The 24,717-nt window shown below is 41.3% G+C and overlaps 1 protein-coding gene across 1 annotated transcript in view; it reads left to right on the forward strand.

Moving 5' to 3' along the window:
* The window catches only part of DNAH11 (dynein axonemal heavy chain 11), a 359,440-nt gene that overhangs the window by 218,735 nt on the left and 115,988 nt on the right, over window positions 1–24,717 (forward strand). The window contains exons 55-57 of the mRNA XM_060632677.3: window positions 10,240–10,401; window positions 18,672–18,905; window positions 22,874–23,020. Coding sequence (XP_060488660.3) covers window positions 10,240–10,401; window positions 18,672–18,905; window positions 22,874–23,020 — 543 coding nt within the window. The remainder of the gene's footprint in view (window positions 1–10,239; window positions 10,402–18,671; window positions 18,906–22,873; window positions 23,021–24,717) is intronic.

Raw genomic sequence — 24,717 nt, forward strand, 5'->3', positions numbered from 1 at the left:
CCCATGTGGTGCTCGATCCCACAACACTGGGATCATGACCTGGGCCCAAATCGAGAGTCGGACGCTCAAACACTGGAACCACCCAGGTACCCTAGTCCTTCTTTCTAATAATTACCTCTTTTCTGTGTATTACAATATCCATAATTTTTGCACACCATTTAAAGCTTTTAAGTGATGACTGTAGCATCTTTGGCTTATTTTTTATTTTAATGGGAATGCCTTTAGCTTTCTGTCATTAAGCATTGGATTAAATGTAGGCTTAAGATATTTTTAACATTTTTAGGAAGAGGTGTTGTATCATATATGTTCTTTCGTAAATCCCCTTGTTTTATCCTGTCCCTTTGTCTTGGCCTATTCTTTTATTATGGGTTTAAAAAATTTTTCTTAATGTTTGTTTATTTTTGAGAGAGAGAGAAAGACAGAGTACAAACAAGGGACAGGCAGAGAGAGAGGGAGATACAGAATCTGAAGCAGGCTCCATGCTCTGTTCTGTCAGCACAGAGCCCAGTGCAGGGCTCAAACCCACAAGCCACAAGATCATGACCTGAGCCAAAGTCAGACACTTAACCGACTGAGCCACCCAAGTGCCCCAATCTTACTATGGGTTTTTATAATGTTCCTTCTAGACTTTGGAGAGTATGAAATGAGTTTTTGTCCCTTTCTTTTTCTTTTTTTTTTTTTTTTTTCCAGGTTCTCATCTACTCCAGTGGAATTATCTTCATTTAAATCTGCTGGATGCTTTTTAAATTTTTCTTGGTTTCATAGTATTTTTATTCAGGTTCCAGTGGAGCTTTTCTTGTTGTTCCTGTTCCTTCTCCCTCCTTGGGTAGAATAGAGTTCAATTCATATGTTGGCTTTGGCAACAGATACTGTGGGCAATGTGCTCTTGGCTCGCACTGCAACATGTCTAGGGAGCCCGACAGTCTCAACAGAGATGTTAAGCAACACAGCCATTAAAGCTGCAGATTAACACAGAAGCTCATAGCATAAACCACAAGACTGCCTATTCACACAAGTAATTGTCATGAGGTGTCTGTGATCTTGTATAAAAAGCTCAAATACTCACCTCTCCAGTAGAAAATAAGATGTTGCAAAACCTTAGCCTTACACGACGGTAAAGTTTCATCTCTTTAGATCTTCATGTGGTTTACAGGCAGAGCACCCAGCTTCCTTTCCTTCATGGGGATGACAACCTAGGGTGGTTTTATCATTGCGAAGTGCTGTCTTCTATCCCTCCTGCCCCTCATTCTGACACTTGGGCTGATGGAGAGCAGCACCCACTCTGACAGCTAGCTTGCCCAGTGCCGAGCCCAGGCTCTGCCCGTCTCTGCCCTGCCAACGGTGTTTTCCTGATCAGGACCACACCCTTCTGAATAGAGGAGCCTAACTCCTGCCCTTGTGTTGTTGATACAGTTTACACAAGAAGATTGAAAAGAACTTCAGAAAGAGATGGAAGTGTGACCTTGTATTTTCTGAGATTCACTTTCCTTGAAATTTCCTAAAACAGCAAAGCTTCAGAAGAAATTAGGATGCAGATACCAAAATTTCATTTTTGCTCAGAAGAGTTTTTCACATTGCCTTCTGTTGACTCCTTCATCTGTCTGTGGGGCCTTAGCAAGTATCGGCTGAGTGCCTGTGATGTGCTGGTCCCTGGGCATAGAATAGTGTGCAAGAGCCAGCACCTGCCCACCGTCGTCGGAAAGGCAGGCACGAACCCCCAAATCACAGAAACCAAGTATGCAGTTACAACTCTGTGCGCGAGAGGCACGGGGCATATAAGACAACAAAATGCAGGACAAGAAAAGTTTCACTGAGGGGGATAAAGGGTTGGAAAGTATCTCAAAGAAGGAGTAGACATCATCTGCCATATTATAAAAGAAATTTTGAACTTGGCGTTAAGTGCAGGGCTTAATCCAAGACAGAAGGACTTACCCATTTAAATTCAATGAACTTTGCATTTTGAAGAACATGTTGATGTTTTCCAAAACATTCTGCTTACCTTTGCGTGTGGGGTTTGCCAGCACAATACGAGGTTTGTTCCTGCACCTGCACATGTGTGTGCACTCAGCACCCAGTGTCAACAGAAACACCGTCGGCCATTCTAGCAGAGCAGCACAGACCATAAGCCGCAAACTGCATGATGTGGTTCAAATATGGGTCCAATCAGTAGATAATTAGGCATCCGATTGCCTGTTTGAAAAAAAAAAAAACAGAACACTGTTATACGAGGCTGTGGGGGCTGCCTACTGGTCTGCAAAGTAGTGTGTGGGCATTTCAGGTCCTGGCATCAAGTAGGGCAGCTGTGATGAGTGAATACGCTCCTCCTGCACATGGGAATACATAGTAGGGAGTAGATAGTATATAGTAGAGCATAGACCGCCTACTGTCTTCACTCCCCAGGAATGGATTTGCTCCTTGCTCTTTCCTTCTTTAACTTTTCTTAATGTTTATTTTTTGAGAGAGAGAGAGAGAGACATAGCACGAGCAGGGGAGGCAGAGAGAGAGGGAGACACAGAATCTGAAACAGGCTCCAGGCTCTGAGCTGTCAGCACAGAGCCCGACATGGGGCTCGAACCCACAAACGGCGAGATCGTGACCTAAGCTGAAGTCGGACGCTTAACCCACTGAGCCACCCAGGGGCCCCGCTCCTTGCTCTTTATTGAGATTCCACGTACAATTTCTTTCTGAATTGAAGAGTTTTGTTTTTTGAAAAAAAAGATGTAAAATTTCCCAGTGTAAGTAAGATACTACCTCTTATAAAAATTGGCACTGACCAATAGTCACAAGTAAAAGGGTGTGCGAATGATTTCACTGTGTGTTATCTAAAAAGGAAACAAAGCATAAAAATGTACTGCATGTGTGTATGTTGAAGATGCTTTTGGATTTTGTGAAGGTAATTGAAATTAAAAGGTTATTGGATAGGGGCTGATAGAGGGATAATATAAGGATGATAAAATGGTACTGAAACATTCAAACAAGGGAAGAGTTTGTATGCTAAACTTCCATTCCTAAGAGAATTTTCTCAGTAAGATTCAGATCTTATCATTCTTGAAAAATGCTTAGACTTTTGAGGATAAATGCAAACATAAGTTATGGATAGAAGCTTCTGAAGTAAATATGTGGGAGGGTTACTTCTATCTGACAGTATATCGACTGGAAAAAAAATGCAGAGTGACGGTAGCAATTCAGATTTCCATTACAAGAGGAAATGAACTGAGTCCTGTTAGTGATATACAAATAAGTATGTACTTACGATGGGATCTTACCCAAAAGAAATTGAAACGTATTACAAAGCACAATGGAAAATGGGTTATTGCAAATGAGTCATAACACCTGTGTAGGGGGAAGAAAGGGATAGAAAATTCTATGGTATGGATTCCAAAAGCAAGTTTCTGACGTCCAAATGTTAGAGCTGTAGGAAATAAGTAGATGGTGATTTCAGGGTTTGCTTTTTACTTGTGGGAATTTGCTTTTAGAAAAGAACACAGCTGTCTGAGGCATTTTTGACTTTATTTTCTTAGTTGACTTTTCTTTCAGTCCACTGCTGGGAACTAACTTCAGCTGGTTTGGTCATTTGCGTTGTCAGGGACTCTTTGGGAGGAGGTATATATTTCAGTGACCTTCAGTACTTACAGGTACATGACACCTGTTCCAGGGTGGGGGGCTCTTGTCCCCCACTATCCCAACTCAAGGTGTGTTTTAAGGAAAGGAAGTTTCAGACTGACCTCAGGTACACATAGAGTTTATGTGTAGCACATAACTTAAAACAGGTCTTAAAGTTTTAAAAACGAGCTCTGTAAGCTTATTGCAGTCTTAGCTCTTTTATTTTAGGAAACTGAATAGCACTTACTAGAAGGATTCTTCGGGGGCAGTTGGGGCAATATTCTCATGGTAGGATTCAGCTGGAATCGCATAAAAAGAATCATTCTGTAAACTGTTTACCATAGGACTGGTCAAAATCAAAGTCCAAAAAGCCAGTAGTATAATTGCTGGAATACTTCAGTATCTAGATTTTCCTCTTTTGTTTGTACAGCTGTGGAGATGGAAGTATAATATTTTTATTTTCCTCAGATATCTTGAATACTACTCATTTCATCAGTAAAACAATCAACTCCAAAGGTACCTACCTGGGTGGCTCAGTCTGTTAAATACGTGACTCTTTTCTTTTTTTTTTTTTTTTGAGCGTCCAGCTGTTAATATCAGCTCAGGTCATGATCTCATGGTTTGTGAGTTTGAGCCCTGCCTCAGGCTCTGTGCTGTCACCGAAGACCCTGCTTGGGACTCTCTCTCTCTGCCTCTCCCCTGCACTCACGTGCACTCTCACTCTCTCAAATAAATAAAATCAAATCCAGTATTCATGATGTCAGCTAATCAACCATTTATGTTGATGAAAGGACTTAGCTGAGAGTTCAGGTAGCTGACTTTGCAGTGTGGGTTTCCCTCATGTGAAATGTTGCTTCTGCATCCCTAGCCTCTATAGTTTCCATTGGACTACATGAGATACTAACCAGTGGCCCGAATACATAAAATGAGTATCCACATGCATATCATACTAGATTGAAGTTTTTTCAAAGGTAAGTTATATACGACCAGATGGCTTCATTGGTGAATTCTACCAACCATTTAAATAGTAAATAGTTTCACCTCACACCTCGTAGAATGGCTGTTAACAGAAACACGAGAAGTCACAATTGCTGGTGATGATGCATACACTGTTGGCAGGAACGTAAACTGGTACGGCCACTATGGAAAACAGTAAGGAGATTGCTCAAGAAATTAAAATAGTAGATTGGGGCACCTGGGTGGCTCAATGAGCGTCCAACTTTGGCTCAGGTCATGATCTCACAGTTTGTGGGTTCGAGCCCCGTGTCTGCCTCGGTGCGGACCGCTCAGAGCCTGGAACCTGCTTCGGATCCTGTGTCTCTTTCTCTCTCTGCCCCTCCCCCACTTGTGCTCTGTCTCTGTGTCTCAGAAGTAAATAAATGTAAAAAAATTTTTTTAAACTTAAAAATAGTAGTACTATATGATCTAGAAATCCCACTTCTAGTATAGCTGAAGGAATCAAAACCATTATCTTAAAGAGATACCTGTACTTCTATGTTAACAGTGGCATTATTGACAATAGCCAAGGTATAGAAGCAACCTAAGTGTCCATCAGTGGACAAATGGATCAAGAAATGTGAGGTATGCACACACCCGGACACAAATAGAATTTTCAGGAAAATGGACATCCTGTCATTTGCGACAACGTGGATTAAACTTGAAGGCATGCGCTAAGTGAAATAAGCCAGGCAGAGGAACAGAAAGACTGCATGCTATCACTTACATGCAGAATATTGCCAATGGGTACGGGAAATAAGGAGGAATTGGTAAAAGGGCATAATGTTTCAATTATTAGATGAATAAGATCTCAGGACCTAACATGTAACATGGTAACTACAGTTGAAAGCACCATGTTGTATCATTTAAATTTACTAAGAGAGTAGAACTTAAATGTTCTCAACAACACTGACCACAAAAGATAAAACTATGGGGTGATGGTTGTGCTAATTGACTCAATGGGGGGAATCCTTTGACCACGTCTATGTGTATAAAATCATCACACTTTGCACTTTCAGTGTCTTAGAATTTTATCACTTATACCTCAGTAAACCCCAAAAAGTGAATTAGAGATAAGCTAACACCCTGTTTTCACATATCTGTGTTTTTATTACTTAAAAACCCTTTGCTGTATTAATCTCAGGAAATTAAGGGAAATATAATGGGAAAATTATCAGGATGACCCCCCCCTCCCCGCCATAGTAATGTTCCTTGAGGCAATAACTCGAGTTGATTCCACATTACCTGTAAAGGTGTGGAGAGCATTTCTTTTTTTTTAAGTAGCACAGCATGTCATGGATTGGAAGAATAAATATTGTCAAAATGTCAATACTACCCAAAGCTATCTACACATTCAATACAATCCCAATCAAAATTGCACCAGCATTCTTCTCAAAACCAGAACAAGCAATCCTAAAATTCATACGGAACCACAAAAGACCCCGAATAGCCAAAGTAATTTTGAAGAAGAAGACCAAAGCAGGAGGCATCACAATCCCAGACTTTAGCCTCTACTACAAAGCTGTCATCATCAAGACAGCATGGTATTGGCACAAAAACAGACACATAGACCAATGGAATAGAATAGAAACCCCAGAAGTAGACCCACAAACGTATGGCCAACTCATCTTTGACAGAGCAGGAAAGAATATCCAATGGAAAAAAGACAGTCTCTTTAACAAATGGTGCTGGGAGAACTGGATGGCAACATGCAGAAGATTGAACCTAGACCACTTTCTCACACCATTCACAAAAATAAACTCAAAATGGATAAAGGACCTGAATGTGAGACAGGAAACCATCAAAACCCTAGAGGAGAAAGCAGGAAAAGACCTCTCTGACCTCAGCCGTAGCAATCTCTTACTCGACACGTCCCCAAAGGCAAGGGAATTAAAAGCAAAAATGAACTACTGGGACCTTATGAAGATAAAAAGCTTCTTCACAGCAAAGGAAACAACCAACAAAACTAAAAGGCAACCAACAGAATGGGAAAAGATATTTGCAAATGACATATGGGACAAAGGGCTAGTATCCAAAATCTATAAAGAGCTTACCAAACTCCACACCCGAAAAACAAAAAACCCAGTGAAGAAATGGGCAGAAAACATGAATAAACACTTCTCTAAAGAAGACATCCGGATGGCCAACAGGCCCATGAAAAGATGCTCAACGTCACTCCTCATCAGAGAAATACAAATCAAAACCACACTCAGGTATCACCTCACGCCAGTCAGAGTGGCCACAATGAACAAATCAGGAGACTATAGATGCTGGCGAGGATGTGGAGAAATGGGAACCCTCTTGCACTGTTGGTGGGAATGCAAATTGGAGCAGCCACTCTGGAAAACAGTGTGGAGGTTCTTCAGAAAATTAAAAATAGACCTACCCTATGACCCAGCAATAGCACTGCTAGGAATTTACCCAAGGGATACAGGAGTGCTGATGCATAGGGGCACTTGTACCCCAATGTTTATAGCAGCACTCTCAACAATAGCCAAATTATGGAAAGAGCCTAAATGTCCATCAACTGATGAATGGATAAAGAAATTGTGGTTTATATACACAATGGAATACTACGTGGCAATGAGAAAGAACGAAATATGGCCTTTTGTAGCAACGTGGATGGAACTGGAGAGTGTGATGCTAAGTGAAATAAGCCATACAGAGAAAGACAGATACCATATGGTTTCACTCTTATGTGGATCCTGAGAAACTTAACAGAAACCCATGGGGGAGGGGAAGGAAAAAAAAAGAGGTTAGAGTGGAAGAGAGCCAAAGCATAAGCATTTTGGCATAAGCCAAAGCATTATCTATTAAAAACTGAGAACAAACTGAGGGTTGATAGGGGGTGGGAGGGAGGGGAGGGTGGGTGATGGGTATTGACGAGGGCACCTTTTAGGATGAGCACTGGGTGTTGTATGGAAACCAATTTGACAATAAACTTCATATGTTGAAAAAAAAATAAAATGAAAAATAAATAAAGTAGCACAGCATGGAGTTTATGGAGCACCATTCATGCTTGAGCAACTGTGAGGAAAACTTTGATAAATATCCATAAGTTTTCCTGGTGCCCCTGGGAGGTAACTGTGATTTCTCCTTTTTTGGAGATGAGGACAATACAGCACGATTAAGAAACGTGCCCATAGTCACATCCCATATGAGCAGCTGGCAGAGTTGACCTCCATTCCATGCTCATAATCAAAACACGTGGAGACCATTTTAGAAAAGAATAGAACAACCGCCAGTTTCCAGACATGAGCAGGGACTTGCGGACACCTCTCACATGGGACTACTACCCACGAAAGCTGGAGAGCAGGAGGGATTCTGTGCTATATTTCTCGCAAAACTAGAAGTGACTGGGTAATGAATTGGGTCAACAGCTACATTGCTCGAGGTTGGTGTGGTACTGCCCTTTCCCTTCTTCGAAAGCACTGATAACCAAGCATATTTCTGTAAATTGGTTCCCAAGGTTTGTTTCAGATGGTAGAATTTAGCTTACTCGTGAGTATCTAATTTATTTAAAATTCTCTGTATCCAGACAGAGGCATACTTATATTCCATGTGTTTTACCAATTGCAAAAGCACTGAAAATGTAAGCATTTTATTTAAATATTCCCTTAGAAATGTTTAAACTATCAGGTTATACCTGCAGGTGTCGGAGTCACCTGGGGGCCTTGTTGAAAACAGCTTGCCAAAGCCCATCCAGAGTCTAATTCCTTAGGTATAGATTGGGTCCAAGAATTTGCCTTTCTAACCAGCTCCTAACAATCCTTTGAGAAGCATTGATGTCCTGCCAACCACCTTCCATGTAAAACATAACTGGCGTTATGGAGATCCTTATTTCAGCCATAATAAATAGCATAGGGAAAAATGTCTTCAGCTGTAAAATTGTAGAAAAGAAAAATAATTCTTTAAATGAGGATTCTCTATTATCTTTCAATAAATAATGAAGGTATATCATTATATTAACTCAAAATATTTTTTCCCGAGACTGAGCACACAGGGTTCCAGTACTTTGTTTTGTCACAAACTGTGAAGACCTGGTAATACACCCATAACGAGAGAAATTCAGTAAGTGTGTAAAAGGGATGGAGATATTTCAGATCTCAAAGGAGCCTTTGTTTTTCCTTTGCCTTTGCTATAACTGTTAATAAATGAAACTCCTAAAATTTCCAGGAATAAGAGATAAGTTGAGTGTGGAAATCGATTATTTCTTTGTGTCCTAGATGTTCAAGTATGGGGAAAAAAAGACGGCAGGTAGGAGAAACATAAGAACGGTGACATAAGTGAAAATTATGCATTGTAACTGAAGTCCCGTTCACTCAGCACACGTGGTATTAGAGCAGTTACTTCATTTGTAACTAGGCTCTTGTGTATAATGAATAAATGATCAGTCAGCTTATGCATTGTTAAACGTTTTACATACCAGAAGTTATCCATCGTGAGTTTTTCAGGAGCCACAGTATGTAAAATAAACATAGTAAAGACACCCGTTAAGTAAGATACTGTATGGCTTCCTGTATGCTGGAGATTTTTGTGATGTGAATTTTTGAAATGCTCTACCAAAAAAATCCCATCATTTGAAAAATGATTGCATTAGTTGCTTGACCTCAGAGTGTTAGATATTGAGTTGAGCGAGCTGTAAGCTTTGTTTTCTATCAAGTCCATGCCATTTCTGGAGAAGAGGAAACCAGGACTGTCATTCTCAGACCTTACCCCAGCTGGCATCACTACTCTGGTGCCTCAAGTCCACAGGAACTCAGGAGAAGAGGGAGTGGTTGAAAGAAATGCTCTCTGTACGCCTTCTTTGTGCCAAGCCCTTCACACGGGGCATCTCATGTGGGAGCCCTGTCACACTCAGAGATGCCCAGAAGGGACAGTCAGACCCACCTGACTCCTGAGGTCCTTTCTACCCCCTCCCTGAGCTGTGGCCATGATCCCAGCCAAACTCAGACCCTAGTGCCAGATCAAATCCCTCTGTCACTACAGAGAATATGGAAACATATTCACACAGACATTAATTCTTAAATCATTGAATACCTAAATAGAGCTTTAGATTTAAACCAGAAACTTAAAAGTGTCTCATCAGGAGCATGTATAAACTGAATTTTTTACTCCTTTAAAAATGTGAAGAATGAAACTGGGTATATCTATTTTAAATGGGAAAAAAGTAAACCTTCACTATGATACAAATTGTTTTTAAGTAAATTACAAAGTATGATTGAATCTGATGAATTACAGAATGGAAGGAGACAGAAGATGAAGGTATTGGTGTTACTTTATCTTGGTGATTTGGTTTGGATATTTATTTTTTTTCTGTGGCTATAATGTTACTCGTGTAACAGAAAAGAATAAATTTCTCACTATTAATGATAATTACCAAAAATGTTTAAAAGGAGAGGGACCCGTTTTAAGGAAAGTGCATAGCAGCGTTTCTGTATATTCGCTGGAGTAGCCACTGGGGGCAGGTTTATTCTTTGATTAGCAAGGAGGTTAATGTCGCTTTCCACTCTGTAGTGCTTTAGCATAGTTTAATGTCATGCTTGGCTGCGCTCCTTGCTTTCATTGTCTAGGATTGCAATGTAATTCTTTGCTCACTCATCACCCTCCTCTTTCTTCCCTGCCCCCATGTCTCCACAGATCATTCTGTGTTTCTCTCCCGTTGGTCACACGCTAAGAGGGAGAGCTCGGAAGTTCCCAGCCATAGTTAACTGCACGGCTATTGACTGGTTTCATGCGTGGCCGCAGGAAGCTCTGGTCTCAGTCAGCAGGCGGTTCATTGAGGAAACGAAGGGAATTGAGGTAATGCCATGTCAACCTCTGAATCTGTGTCTCTCACGCACACACATACACACACACACACACACACACATTCACTCACTCACCAACCAGAAGTCCTCAATAAAGAAGTAATTTCCAAAATACACCTCCTATAGAAAAGTTAAGCCTTTTGTTTAAGATGGTAAAATCGTCTTTCTTAGTTTACGTTCTATGGAATATGGTGATTGACCTCTTTGTAGCAGGTTGAGAGGTCTGTGCACACATGTGTGCACTTGGCACACGAGTGTGTTCTTACTTAGACTGACTCACCAGAAAGCCAGGATCATTTGTTCCTTGAATCGTAATAGGGTTTGCTGAACATGAATCCTTCAAATACACAAATAAAAACCCAAACAGAAAAGTAGCCACCCATAGTCATGCAATGCTTGATCTTAACAAAGTAAGGCAATTAATTGTTGATTTTTCTCATTACATTAATAATGGGTGAAAAATCAGCACCATGAATTCTGTAGTCACTGAGTCAGATAATGTATCTGTTTCTTTGTCTTAGGGGTTTATGTTTTATAAATTATGTTTGTCATTTGACCATAATGAAATTTGCACATCCTATTACATTTTTAAATGGTTGCATGAAACTAAAAAACAAAAAGCACTTCAAGTGTACTTCCCAATTCAGAGGGAAAAAGGTATCATTTACACTTTGTAGAAATTTTTGATATCTAGTGCCTTTCTGATTAGATAGTTTGGAAGGGTGGTAATTGTGAACATTGCCCATGGAGGCTTGTCTTCTGATTCCACTGAGTGGTAGGGCTAGAATATCTCAGAACCAAAAATAGAATCGGGGCTATGTGAGAGATGATGTCTGTTCCCACTTGAAGCTTTATTAGGAACAGACACATCCCACTGTGGCCTCCCTTACTCCTAAGAGCCTGTCACTTTTCCAAAGAGCCCTTTCCCATTTTGTTGAATTCTCTATCTTTTCATGGCCAGATGGTTGCAAACCTGGACATATTTACATATTTAAGTATTTGTATGCAGCTAGTATTACTGCTTCTTATTTCTATAGATAGCTTTATTGTAATACAGTTTATTGCCTTTTCTAAAATGTCCATTAATCTACTTAAGTGCCGGGAGTGTCAAGGAAGACCTGTCACACAGCATCAAAAACATGCATAGGACAGGGGCGCTTGGGCGGCTTTGTCAGCTGAGCAGCTACCTTCAGCTCAAGGTCATGGTCTCACAGTTGGTGGGTTCGAGCCCCACATCAGGCTTTCTGCTGTCAGCACGGGGCCACTTCAGATCCTCTGTCCCCCTTTCTCTCTGCCCCTGCTCCACTCACTCACTGCCTCTCTCAAAAATAAACTAAAAACATTTTTTAAAAAAAGATGCATATGATAAAGCCTTTATAACATTCAAATACTCCCTCTCTCCTTTTCTCACACTTAAAACATTTCTGTAAATAAATGGAAAAAATGATCTCTTCTGTTTCACTCTTTTTTCCAAATCCAGAAAGTGTTTTCTGTTGCCTGTCTCTTCACTCACCCTTAATGTTGAATGCACTTACCTGGACCTTTAAAACAACAGCAACTGGCTTTCTGGGTAAAGACTGAATAATAGTAATGTATCATTGGATTTTTTGTAAGTATGTTTATTTTGAGAGAGAGTGAGTGAGCAGGAGAGGGGCAAAGAGAGAGGGAGAGAGAATATCCCACACAGGCTCCATACTGTTAGCACAGAGCCTGACACAAGGCTCGAACCCACGAACCCTGAGCTCATGACCTGAGCCTAAACCAAGAGTCAGATGCTTAACCCACTGAGCCACCCAGGCAGGGACCCCTGTAGTTTGATTTTTTTAAGTGATGTTTACTTTTTTCCATTGTTCAGGAGGCCTTGCATAGCACTAAGAACATGTAAGAACATTTGGGGAAATTTATGTAAATTTGTTCTCATGAATAGGTAAGTGGAATGGTAGACACTCCCAGGAGTGGTTACTTTGTCTGCAACACTGCTTGCACCATTTACAGTGTTTTCCTGAAGAGTCAAAAGAACCCCATTTAATGGACATGAGCACTAGCACTAGATAAAGTCTGCCAGAAATATTTTGTACTTTGAAACCTGAAAAACCATCAAACATGACAAGTAATAGTGACACTTGTTAACCCACCAAAATCTCAAGCTCTTGCTAGGCTGACTGCATTACTCGAATTAGGTAGGGCATTGTTCGGTCTAATAATTATAAGAAGGGTTCAAAAATACCAATTTATTAGAGAATCAGTATGTACCTTGGTAGCAAAATTCTGTTTTATACACTTCATTTTATCACACTGGTTCGCTAAAGAAAAGACCAGTACACTTCATTTCTTAATATTAATTTCCCAAATGGAAGGAACCCAAAGCTAGTAACTTGGTTTAACTTAATGTTTGGCACTGTGCTTTTTTTTAAGTTCCTTGCCCTAGCTCCCATGATGCAAGCCTTCTCCTACAAGGTTAGGAGCCACTTCAAAAACAGTTACTGCTGAAGGAGCTCTGATATGCCAGTGACCATTGACATCTGCTGGATGAGGCAGGATTTGCATCATTTTAAGTGCAGAGGGCTCCTGGCAGGTGCTGAGCTCTGTCTCGTGGTATCATGACGCCTCCTATAGGATGCTGCTTGTCAAGGAGGATTTTAAAAGCACTTAACCATTTCTCTTGCGCTGAATTATGCCTAAAAACAGATCAGCTGGATGATTTCATTTCAGTTGAGTGTGCCTGTTTAACTTTGCCACCTTCCCAATTTGCTGCTTAGGAGCAGTAATTATAATTCAGAATGCACGTGTCTGTCTTCTTCTAAAAATGTGTGGTGACTTTTCTGCAGAGGTCAAAAATAGCTTTTAAGTTTTTTGAATGGGCACTGATTTGCTCATTTTCTTAGATTTGATTTTCATCATTAAGACTGAAAGGTATCAGCATAATTTAGGTGCTTCTTAATTATTGACTTTATTTGTTGAGTATATGATAGTTATCCAAGGTGACCCCTCCAGCCACAGAGAAAGGATTCATTAAAGGCAAGCGGTTTTTTTTGTGGGTTGACGTAGACTTTTCAGTCTGTAGACGCTTAGCACCCAGGGGTATCGGCTGCCTGCATCTAAGTAAAGGGTTGTGCTGCTTTCCTGCTACCTGGTATTGAGCTAAACCACAGCTGTCAGACAACCAAAATAGTTTGGTCCTTAAGTATCACCGGGTATTTATCCACAGGCTTTGTGTCAACTTACACTCCTCACTCCTCAGGTTTGGAAGTGCAGATGAGGAAGGTCATGGTGCGAGGAGGGAGAGAGGGAAAGACGCGCTGGGTATCCCGGGGGACCGGGTTGCACACGCTGTGAGGAGGCAGTTGGGAGGAGTCCTTACCCAAAAGTCCGTGGGTCACAGTTAGGAACCGTCAAGAAACAAGGCAGGACAAACAGGTGTTAAAAGATGAGTACTGTTGTTGGTTTTTGAGTCAAAGTGAATAATAGACATACTTGAGAACTGGGCCTGAGGAAAGCAGAAATTATTGACTGGAAATGAAAAGATGAGCACTGTCACTGAGGAGGAGTGAGATTTGCATCCGGAGGGGTCTCCATTCTCGGAAAGATCAGAGCCAGATGAAGGAGCCCATCCTTTCCGGGCATAGTGGCCGACTGGCAGGTTAAAATTCTCCGTCCTTTTGACGTGATACAACTGAATAATTCCGTAAGGTCAGTACCATCAGCTTTTTCAGGGAAATGACTTCATTCCACCCACCTCCCATCTCTTCAGTTCAGAACTTGTCACAGTGTCTGGTAACAGAAGAATGGTATATTTTACTACCATTTGCCAATCTGATTGTGGAAAATGTCCGTTCAAAGAGGTACGTTACTTTACCGCTATACGTGAAGGCTGGCTTCTTCGTTGGTTCTTGGGTTCCTTTTTAAAACAGTAGGGGACAGCACGAAGAGTAGCAAACAACATTTTGTTAGTCATAGGTATGTTAGCAGTGATTTTTTTTTACTGACTTTTAGCACATTTGTTTTCTTTGAAATATAAATGAGGATTGTTCAATACAAATTTAAAAGTTGAAAGCCTTGTGCAGTAGAAATTCAATGAATTTGGGGGAAAATCTCCTCCTGACGAGTACTGAAGTCATTTTAAAAGATGAAGACAGAAGCAGAGGCAGTCAAAATTATCCTGAATCTGCCTAAGTCTCTAACTGGCTTAAGCCTCTATTCAGACAGATGAGAAAAGGCCCACGTGGTTGTTAACATCCTTCCGCATTCTTCAGCCTGCTTCTCCTTTGTGCATGCGCACCAGTACACTATTCATCATGCATTTCTTTCTCTGTGCACGTTAATCGATTTAAGAACAGAACTGCAAAAACTGGTAGAATGCCACTTTCCAGAGTTTTTGCAGTTAGGGAAACTTTGGGAATCCCCTCTACCTCGAAAGTGGGGTCCACTTATTATAGCTGCCATAGAATCCGGTTACGCTGGTAAGCATCGCTCCCTCCAAGGTATAGTTCTGTGGCTTTCCCGTAGTGCTGGCCTTCCCAGAACCAGCTACGTCATCTGCCTTGGCTGCTCCCTCTGGGAGGCTTGGCTGGGCCCTGTTTGACCTCCTCACCCCCCTCACAGTCCTCAGTTGTTTCTGTGTTTTTATGTTGTGTTGGGGAGCCACTGACACTACCTTTTCATTGCCGAGAAACTCTTCTTGCAGATTGCTGGCTTAGGCTGGACCTGGCCTTGCTCTTGGCCTTGGAAATTAGCCCCTAAAATTAGAGATAAAAATTTAAAAACACGACCAAAGAAACAACAAAATGTATTCGCCAGGCAAAGTGAAAAAACAAAAAAAAAAATGAGACACTAGTGTGTGATTTAGAAAACTGTTGGGCGCTGCGTTTAACACTTGGGGCTGCTCTGTCAGGTGGAAGTAATCTTAGGAGGACCAACACTGGTGCCCTGTCACCATCACCAGTGGCAGATGTACCCACCACCACTGCTCACCACCCTTCTAAGCAGGGACCCCGGGCTTGCCCATGGCACAGGTGAGGGGATGCAGGCCATCGTGCAAGATCACTCCGCAGGTAAGGGCGCCCTCAGCACTTTGATGCCAGAACCCCACAGTCTTAAATCCTGCTCTGGACTATTGCAGAAATGTTTGGCTATTCTGAAAAAGGAATCCAGGGAAAGGAAGAAAAGCAGACTAAAAAGGAGTGCCACAAGTCTAAGCTCTGATTTTGTGGGCAGGAGGCAGTACAGGGAGTGCCCTCATTTGTCCCTCTGTACGGAACTGGAAATCTAACCCACGTCGTAGGATTCGAAACCGGCGTCCCTGGCTGCCTCCAGAATCTTTTTTCTCAGAGGGAATCAGCACCATGAGGAGCTCAGGAGAGGTGTTCAAATGCAGTACTGCTCGTTTTATATATGATTAAATTTTATTTAATAAACCAATTTTACAGCCCCAGTATCTAATTAGTTTCTATTATTAACTGCCCCCAAAGGAGCTAAAAAGTACAAACAATAGATTTTAAAACCCAGCAGTTTGGAATCATTAAAAAAATAACAGATATTAACTATGTACTTTTTTTTGTATCTCACCTATGTTTCAATAAAGCTGTAAAAAATTAACATAGAAATAACTTCGGAGGAAAACTTTCATGGTGGATGGTAGGTATAATGACATCACATGTGACAAAATGATCCCAAGGTTAACTTAAAAAAGTTTCCTCCTTTTCACCTCCATTCTCTTTTGTCCCTTCTCCTCCCTTTCCTTGAAGGCAATGCTCTTGAAAGTTGCTCTTGAATTTAAAAGTACAGACCAGTATAATCTTGGGACCAGCTGGTCTAGGGAAGGTATAACATTCTTAGATATTTGATTTGGCGTGGCCTCCGGTGTTGTTTTTCATTTGACTTGTGCTATGTCATTTTCACCAACAGGGACCTACTGGGCATTTGCTCTAAGAGTCGGGTGGTGGGGGGTACTTGGTGTGGCAGTGACTGCTACGGCGTGAGAACCATAGCTCCAAGGAGCAGATATACCTCTGCATTCACAGTGAGCCAGCTGAGAGAGTAAAAATTAAACTTCTGTCTAAATGTGAGGAAAAAGCAGTTTCCTGTGTATATTTGATGATGCGTTGGATACAGCGTTGTTTTCCAGGGCCTCTTAGTGGAGAAACCCTGGTTTTAGAAACCATTTGATACTGGCAGTTTGCTTATTTGTATTTTTGCTTTCCCCATGATGGGCTGCTAAATGACTAGAGAATGGGATCAGCTGGTTTTCATTAGGGGCCAAATGTAGCAGGAGTGATATTCTTCACTTGGGTCTCTGAAAACGAAAAATACGCATTGCGTTGCCTTTTCTGCAGCCGCATCGGCAGCCATGTCCTCCCTGCACTCCCCAACCCCCCCCAAAAAAAAAGAAAACTGGAGATAAATGAATGGCAGAATAAATAATTTATGCTAATGAAATTACTGCAATTAGTAGTTCTACAATGACCCTTTTAAAAGCCACAGCTGTTAATGTCAGGAAGTGCTGTCACTACTGACCTTATCATAAGAGAAAGTGACAAATTGAGAATGCAGGGAAGACCAGTCATCAAAGAGGTCTGTTCTGGAACGATTAGAGTTTTCTGAAAAACAGTGTGAATTACAACCAGCTGCTCCCTGGCTCTGCAAGTCTCCCATGCTGTGCCATTTTGTTAAGCCCAATAACAATAGTTATTTTGCCCCATTGAGACAAGTTGTCTCGGGCCACTTCCAGCTCTACCGGAAACCACTTCTTCCATCGCAGATTTACAAATGAAACTGTTGTCAGAGAGAGCTTTTCAGGGCAGCCTAGGAGCCTCCTCATAAGGATCATGGTTGGGCAGAGGCCAGGTCCTCCCCCGCAACCCGCACCCCACACCCCACACCCCACACCCCACGTGAGGAGGTCGGACTTGGCCAGGGAAGGATTTACACTGTAAAAGACATGTGCTCACTTTTAGTTCATTCAAACAAGATAGGACAGGGATGAATTTTCTCTCTGTGTTTATTTTGCAGTGAAGCCCTTTTAAAGATAAAATCCCTCAGAGGATCTTATTTATACGGAGTTCTCTAACTTCCTTATAAGTTTAGATTCTGAGTCCACTATTTGGTAACATGCACATAGCTCAGAACTAGAGAATGCAGAATATTGAGGGTTTGCATCATTCTGTATTTGACTTTGGTTTTAAAAAAACAGAACATTAATTTTAATTTAGTGAGATGGATAGGCAGAGCAACCCCATATATACATATTTGAAACCCACTCACGGATTTGTCATGATGTTGGGAGGCTGTTAGACGTCGCCCAGGAGCAGTTGTTGTTCAGCACCAGGAACTGGCCTGTCTCTTAGCACACCCGGGTTGTAATATTAATGGTGCAGGTTTGAAACATTTAACTGCATCACCAGCCACTTGTGTGCAATTTTCCCAAAGATGTGTGAGCATTATTGACAACACTTTGGTAAATTATGTGTGACTTTCCTAAGAGTTGGTGTAGCTCATTTAATTCATATTAATTGATTTTTAGGCTTCCCTTGATTAATTGAACCTGGTTCATCTTGTACAGAATGCAATAAATAATCATTAAAATGAGGGAGATGTGACTCCACAAATTAAAAAGTTAACTACTTCAGAAGTCATAGAGGACAAAACAGAAAGAATAGTATAGTGGGGGGGGGGGGGGAGTTCTCTAGTAAATCTTCTAGGAGCAGTTACTCATTTTCTTTTTTTTTTTGTTTGTTTTTTCCAAATGAAAATATAAATGGCATTTTTCTCCCAGAAGCAATGAGTTTTATACCTTCCCATCCTGTTTGTTTTCCCATGGGTTCTTAAAAAAACACATTTGTCAGTTTGGGTTGTGTGTGTGTGTGTGCGCGCGTGACTGCTACAGTGTAGTTTGAAAGCAACACCAAAAATACTTTTTAGAGTACTGTGTCTCAGTTTCACCATTTTTTTCTTTCACATACTTGATAGATAAAAAGCAATTTGGGAAAAGCTTTGTTTGTGTTATATGTTGGCTTTGGGTTTGGTATGTGGAGGGCACAAAAATCCTTTGCCCTACTTGGCAAAGCTGAATGCTTTATTGTTATCTCTCTCATCCTGTGGCTATCTCTTAAAGACTGAGTAAGTTTTTCCAGATCCTGCCGTAATTTGTTCTGGCTTTTAGGAAAAGATACTCCATAATTTTGCTGATTCTTTTTTTTTTTTTTAATTATATTTTTGTTTTAACTTGAGAGAATTGCATATGAAATACAGTGTTTATGTTTTCAGGCACTGGACAAAGATTCTATTAGCCTCTTCATGGCCCACGTTCACACTAGTGTGAATGAAATGAGTACCCGGTATTACCAGAATGAGAGAAGACACAACTATACCACCCCAAAGAGTTTTCTAGAACAAATATCACTGTTTAAGAATCTGTTGAAGAAGAAACAAAAAGAGGTATCCCAGAAGAAAGAGCACTTGGTGAATGGCATCCAAAAGCTGGAAACCACAGCCTCTCAGGTATGACTAGGATGTGTTATTACTGAGTAAAATGTGTGCTCTTAAAATTAAAAAATGCACACTTACTTTTGATGCAGCATTTCAACCCGTTTAGATAAGATGCTTACTGCTTAAATTCACAGTTTAGTGACACACACCAAAAAAACAGCGTTCATGCTTTCATAAGTCTAGAAAGGGATTGGCCAATTATTCTGTCATGCTGGTTTCAAGAGATGCCTTCCCTTGTTGGCCTGACTCAGGACAGGGCAGCGAAGAGATGTTGAGGAACAGGCACAGCTCACTCCTCTGTTACATTCGCTGGCTTTGGTGCCCTGGGTTTATAGTTAGGAATTTTGTCACACTGGAATGGAAGTAGGATCCCTTTTGGTTTCAGATTCTAAAGCCCCTCCCCCCCAGGGAGGCATTATTTCCTGTCTGATGACATGATGTGGTTTGTTCAGATTGAGGTCCCTAAGCAGAGCCGCTTCCTCTGACCCTGGTGTCTCATCTCCTTTTGGCCTCCATCTCTCTCCGTTTAAAGTATCCTCTGTAGCCTTCATCCTCAATCTGCCTGCTCCCTTGAAGGATGGTAACTTTAACCTCCAGGAGTAAATTAGGAGAGAATTAGCACACATGTTAACCATGTGTGGGTCTTTCCATCTGTCCTCTCATCTCCTTGTTGAAAAGTAAACAAGTATATGAAGTAGGTGTTGCTACTCTAATTTCATAGATGAGACAGAACCAGCCACAGAACCTGTGAGGCTGGAGTTGGAACCCAGATCTGTATTACTCTCAAGTTCAGGTATTGAGATTTTAAAGCTCCCTGTGCTGCCTCTCGGTGACTGGGGGAGAAAAGAATTAGAATGAGAAATTGTGGAGACTTTGGAAACTGGCCCAGCTTTCTCTGAGCCACTTGGGCTCTGGAGTTGGTGAGGGGAAAATTCTCCATGGTGGTCCCTTCAAGACCAAGAATTCCAGTAGACTTCTTCAGAGTATTGTCATCTTGGACGGACTCATATGCTTCTCAGGAGATTGGGCCAGTTTTCGCCCCACGTGTGCTGAATGGCCTGTTTATGTCCAGGCTAGAAATAAGCCACAAGCCAGTTGGAGAAGCCTGCAGTGGCACCTCTCACTCTGAAGGCCTGTCCGGCCACACCCTTCACGTGTCCATAGGCCAGAGCGTCTCTTGCCTCTGTGCCCTTCATCTTGTAAACCAGGAACGGCTCTCGGTGAAGCGTTGATCTGTACATAGTGAGTAGATGGACCACGACTGGGAAAGAGAAACCAACTGAGAAGGTTTCCAGGCCAGTTTCCAGGATGTGGTGATGTAAGAATAGTTGTTGGGAAGCCCGCCAAAGGATATACCTGTATTTGTGCATCTTTCCCTTTTCCTTCAAAAAATGTTTTTACTCTTTTTGTGTACATGTTACCTTACTCTTTTACTCTTTGCCTTCTTTCTCTTTCCTTCTTCTTTCTCACTACCTTTCCAGTTCCCTCTCTTTCTCTTCGTAAAGACCTTCCTAGGAGTCCTATAGAGCTAGGAGACCATGAGTGCAGGAGATGTGTGTCCCAGAGCATCTGTGTACCTTTGAGCAATGTCCCAAACCGCACCTGTGGAAATGCTAGTGTTGACTAAACTAAACCGTTTAGCGTTGACTAAACTAAACCGTCAGTACTGGTGGGGCAGCCCTTGGCTAAGGAAAAAAAATGGCCTCTGCCATACTTAGAGTCTCCTTCCCAAAAAACAGAGCAAAGAGGATAAAAACAGAGTGGCGTCCATGGTGGCAGCATCTCAGCCATAGGGAAAAAGAAGAGGCTGGGGGAGAGGAAGAAAGAAAGGGACTGGTTATTGATGGTGCCTGCCAAGTTTAAGGATGCTTGGGTCTCCTTATTCCCCCTTGGCTAGAAACATCAGGCAGAAAGTCTAAGAAGACGACATATGAAGTGTTAATTGAAGGACACTGATGATTTCTTTTCAGTAGGTGTTTGTACGTATAATGCTTTCAATAATATCAGAGGACTGATTGGAATATTTCATAGTTCCCTAAGAGTTTTAAAAGCCTAGGGGCGCCTGGGTGGCGCAGTCGGTTAAGCGTCCGACTTCAGCCAGGTCACGATCTCACGGTCCGTGAGTTCGAGCCCCGCGTCAGGCTCTGGGCTGATGGCTCAGAGCCTGGAGCCTGTTTCCGATTCTGTGTCTCCCTCTCTCTCTGTCCCTCCCCCGTTCATGCTCTGTCTCTCTCTGTCCCAAAAAATAAAATAAACGTTGAAAAAAAAAATTAAAAAAAATAAAAGCCTATTTATTATAGAAAAGCGTACTTTCTTAGGTGGGCATTTGGAAAGCCCTACCATGTAAGATAAGGCCGTGTGTGGAGCAGAATGTCTTCATGTTGAAACTTGTGTTCTGTAAAGATCTGCCTGAAGTTAATTCCACAGAGGTGAATATCCGTGCCATTTGAAATATGTGTCTAAACCTCAGCACTGTGTATTCATTGGAGTAAAGCCATAAATTCCCATTAGAACCGCATATCCCCTCTCTAGATGTCAGCTTAGATCATCACAGATAGCTTAGTGACCTGTCTTCACGGCGAGGCCTCGCTCCCAGGGCTTGAGTCACTAGACTCTTCAGACCTAACAGCTTCCTCAGAAACGGAAATCAGGGCTTGAAATAACAGTTTCCTCCTAGTCTCTTAGATGATTCTTTGGATTGTAACCTAACATGCGACTAGTTTCCCATGGCTAAAAAGAAAAGACAAGCAAATGTCACTGTGCATTATTACCCTGAGTTCACAGAGAGGCTAAAAAATCCATCTTAGCTTAAACTATAATAACCAGTAAAGGTAACAGTAATAGTAGTAATTGTGCCATTTGAGCAGAGGTTTGAAGAGTCCTTGGATATATTAGTGAGATGTTGTTCCACAGGATGAACCCCCTGGAGTGCCTGTAGCAACTGAGTCAAAGTAAGTGGTTATAATTATTCTCTGCTTCTTTGATTTTTGTAAACATAGTAACCTACTTCCGGGAAAAAAATGGAATTAAGCTAATGCTCATGATATTTAAAACTGCTTCCATGTGTCTCCAAGAGCCGAGTCATGTTTGTTTCCCAGCACTTGACTTCTGCTTTGCTTTACGTGATTCTCAGACTTAGGAACCTAGTGGTACCTTGTCAACCTCATGAAATCCCAATTACGAGGGCAGAATCATTCTTTAGAGAAGATAAATTTGTTGATGCCTCAGAAAGACTTGAGTTCCTCAAGAGTTGAGTGAGGCCAGGAGCAGCAGTCCCCATCTAGGACACTCACTGCTCTTTGACCCCACCCCTTCTGATGCCCACAAGGCCCTTGTGGTTTGCCTTTCTGTAGTAGGTGTTAAGTTGAATGTTGTATGAGGTGGAAGAAACTAAGAGGACCATTTCCTAGAGAATAGACCTGTCTGTAGGCATTTCCATCAAAGTGAGTAACGGATTCAATGAAACTGATAGTAACTCATAACGGCCAGGGAGTACCGATGTCTCAACTTCTCTGAGCCTTTCATGGTGTTCCCTTGGAGAGCGCAAACCATGGTTCCTCCAGCTTGCCACCAAGCAAGTCTTCCTGTGGCCTCTGCTGCCTTGAGCCTGTGGCCTGCCTTTACAGGACCAGAAAAGCTGGGGGCATGAGTGATAGGTGCTTGAGTGACACGTACGCAGGTGGGCACAGCTGTTGATGTTTCCCTGACTGCACAGACTGAGGGGAGAAGGTAAATTTCTAGCTGGTGCTGACATAAATTACATTTTTCAGAAAGGAATCAGAAAACACTGTGCTGTTTGTTCCTCTGTGGGGGGGAAGCGGGGCTGTGTTTTTGCACATGGGACTAAAGTCAGAACAGGGGAGGAAGAGATAAAAGATGCAGGCTGATAGGGATCTGTGAACTCATTTAAAAAAATAAGCTGTATCTGATATTTGTCGTTCCCAACGCAAGTTACTTGGACATAGTGACTTTTCCTTCAGGTGGGAGATCTGAAAGCCAGACTTGCCTCTCAAGAAGCTGAGCTGCAACTGAGAAATCGTGATGCCGAAGCTCTGATCGCAAAGATCGGGCTCCAGACGGAGAAAGTGAGCCGGGAAAAGGCCATTGCCGACGCTGAGGAGCGAAAGGTCAGGCTAATTCCACCATTTAGAGTGCTGAGCTATATTTAGCACAAAATAAACCTTTGTAGGTGAACAATTTTGAACAACTTCCTCTCCAGGGAGCATAAAATCTAAAGAATTATTATAGTTACACATGTAACAGCATTTCACACCATGATTACCACTTGACCTTTCTTTACATTATGCATTTTCCCACCCTTTTAGCTCTTTTAATGATATGAAAGAACAATAAATACTGAGCTCATTCAAGCATATAATGGATGTGGATCTTGAACATCAGGCCTATTTGTAATACAGTAAAGGTCATGAAGTCACCTCTGAGGTTTCTAAAGGTTTTCAGTTTTTAGGCAAATTGAACAACTCAATTGTTAACAAAGCCCAATTCCATCACTTTGCAAGATGGTTTTTCAAATTTTTCCTTTTAATAATACAACTTGAGTTTATTATTAAATCCTAAGCTAAATTTCTTCTTTTTGATTCGATTGAGAACCTGGCATTTTATATTACATTTTACTGTTGCAAACAATTACTCTTAAGATTATACAGATTCTGCTTTCTTTTGTACCTGGGTTTCTGGCAATTCTGAAATAAATACAACTTCTTTGTCCTCTTCTTTTGCCAGACCTTGGGCCACAAATGGAAGGTATTTTTGTATATCTTATTTGTTTAGAAATTGAATATGTTTGTTTGAGATAAATTCTCTCATTTGGGACAAAAGATTATAATCAGGGATTAGTTGATAAAAAAAAGGTAAATTATAAACATGCTTATAGCTTTTGAGTCAGTAGCTTTTATGTTATTATCCTAGTGTTTTATGATGCCAGAAATACTTGAGTTCTTCTAGTGGTATTGCCATTCATTCATAGACAATTGAGTTGGGCTTTCCCCCCCTATTTTCTAATAGGTATTGAGCATGTTTACTGGTAGCTTACACAACTAAAGAGTTGAGATGTACACTGAAAATCAGAATGCTGAATAGTTTTTTTTTAATACTTGTTTTTAAAGTTGTATGCTACATTTGGCATGGCCAATGGGCATATAATTCCTAATTTGTTAATAAGTGTTTCCATTGAGTTTCAGAGAAGCAGAGGATGTCCTTAAAATTGTACTATATTATGTTAAGCAATTAGCTATCCCATATGATGTGATTATCATAAACCATTTCCACCCAAGGGATATTTTTCAAGCATTGCGCAAATAAGTGACGTGCTAGTACTTGTCAGATTATAATCTATCTCTCGAGATACCTTTTAGAGATCCATAAAACACTCCAGAGGTATTTTCACATTTTGTATGTGAATTCCTAAGGCAAAATCATCCTTACAAAGAGGGAAAAAATGCTTTAGCAAATGAGAACTCTTCTGACTGGTTGTTTTATGAAGTTCTTCAAACATGAAAAAGACACTATTTCTATATCTAATCCATACCAAGAAATAAACATATTTTCATTTTACCCCTGATGGTTACTTTACTTAATTCTCAATAACAAATACTAACTGAGCAACTATTTTTGCCTGGCACAGTTCTAGGCTCTTGAGCATAGATGACGTACAAGGCACCCTCAGGTAGCTTACATTATAATGGAAAAGACTGGGAGCAGACAAGTGACAAGGGATTTGGGGTTAGTGATGAGGGCTAAGATAAAAATCAAATCGAGGTGATGTTAGAAGGGACTGTTTTAAACTGGCTGCTCACGGAAGGAG

Source organism: Panthera onca, chromosome A2, assembly GCF_046562875.1.
Source record: "Panthera onca isolate mPanOnc1 chromosome A2, mPanOnc1 haplotype 2, whole genome shotgun sequence".
NCBI lineage: Eukaryota > Metazoa > Chordata > Mammalia > Carnivora > Felidae > Panthera > Panthera onca.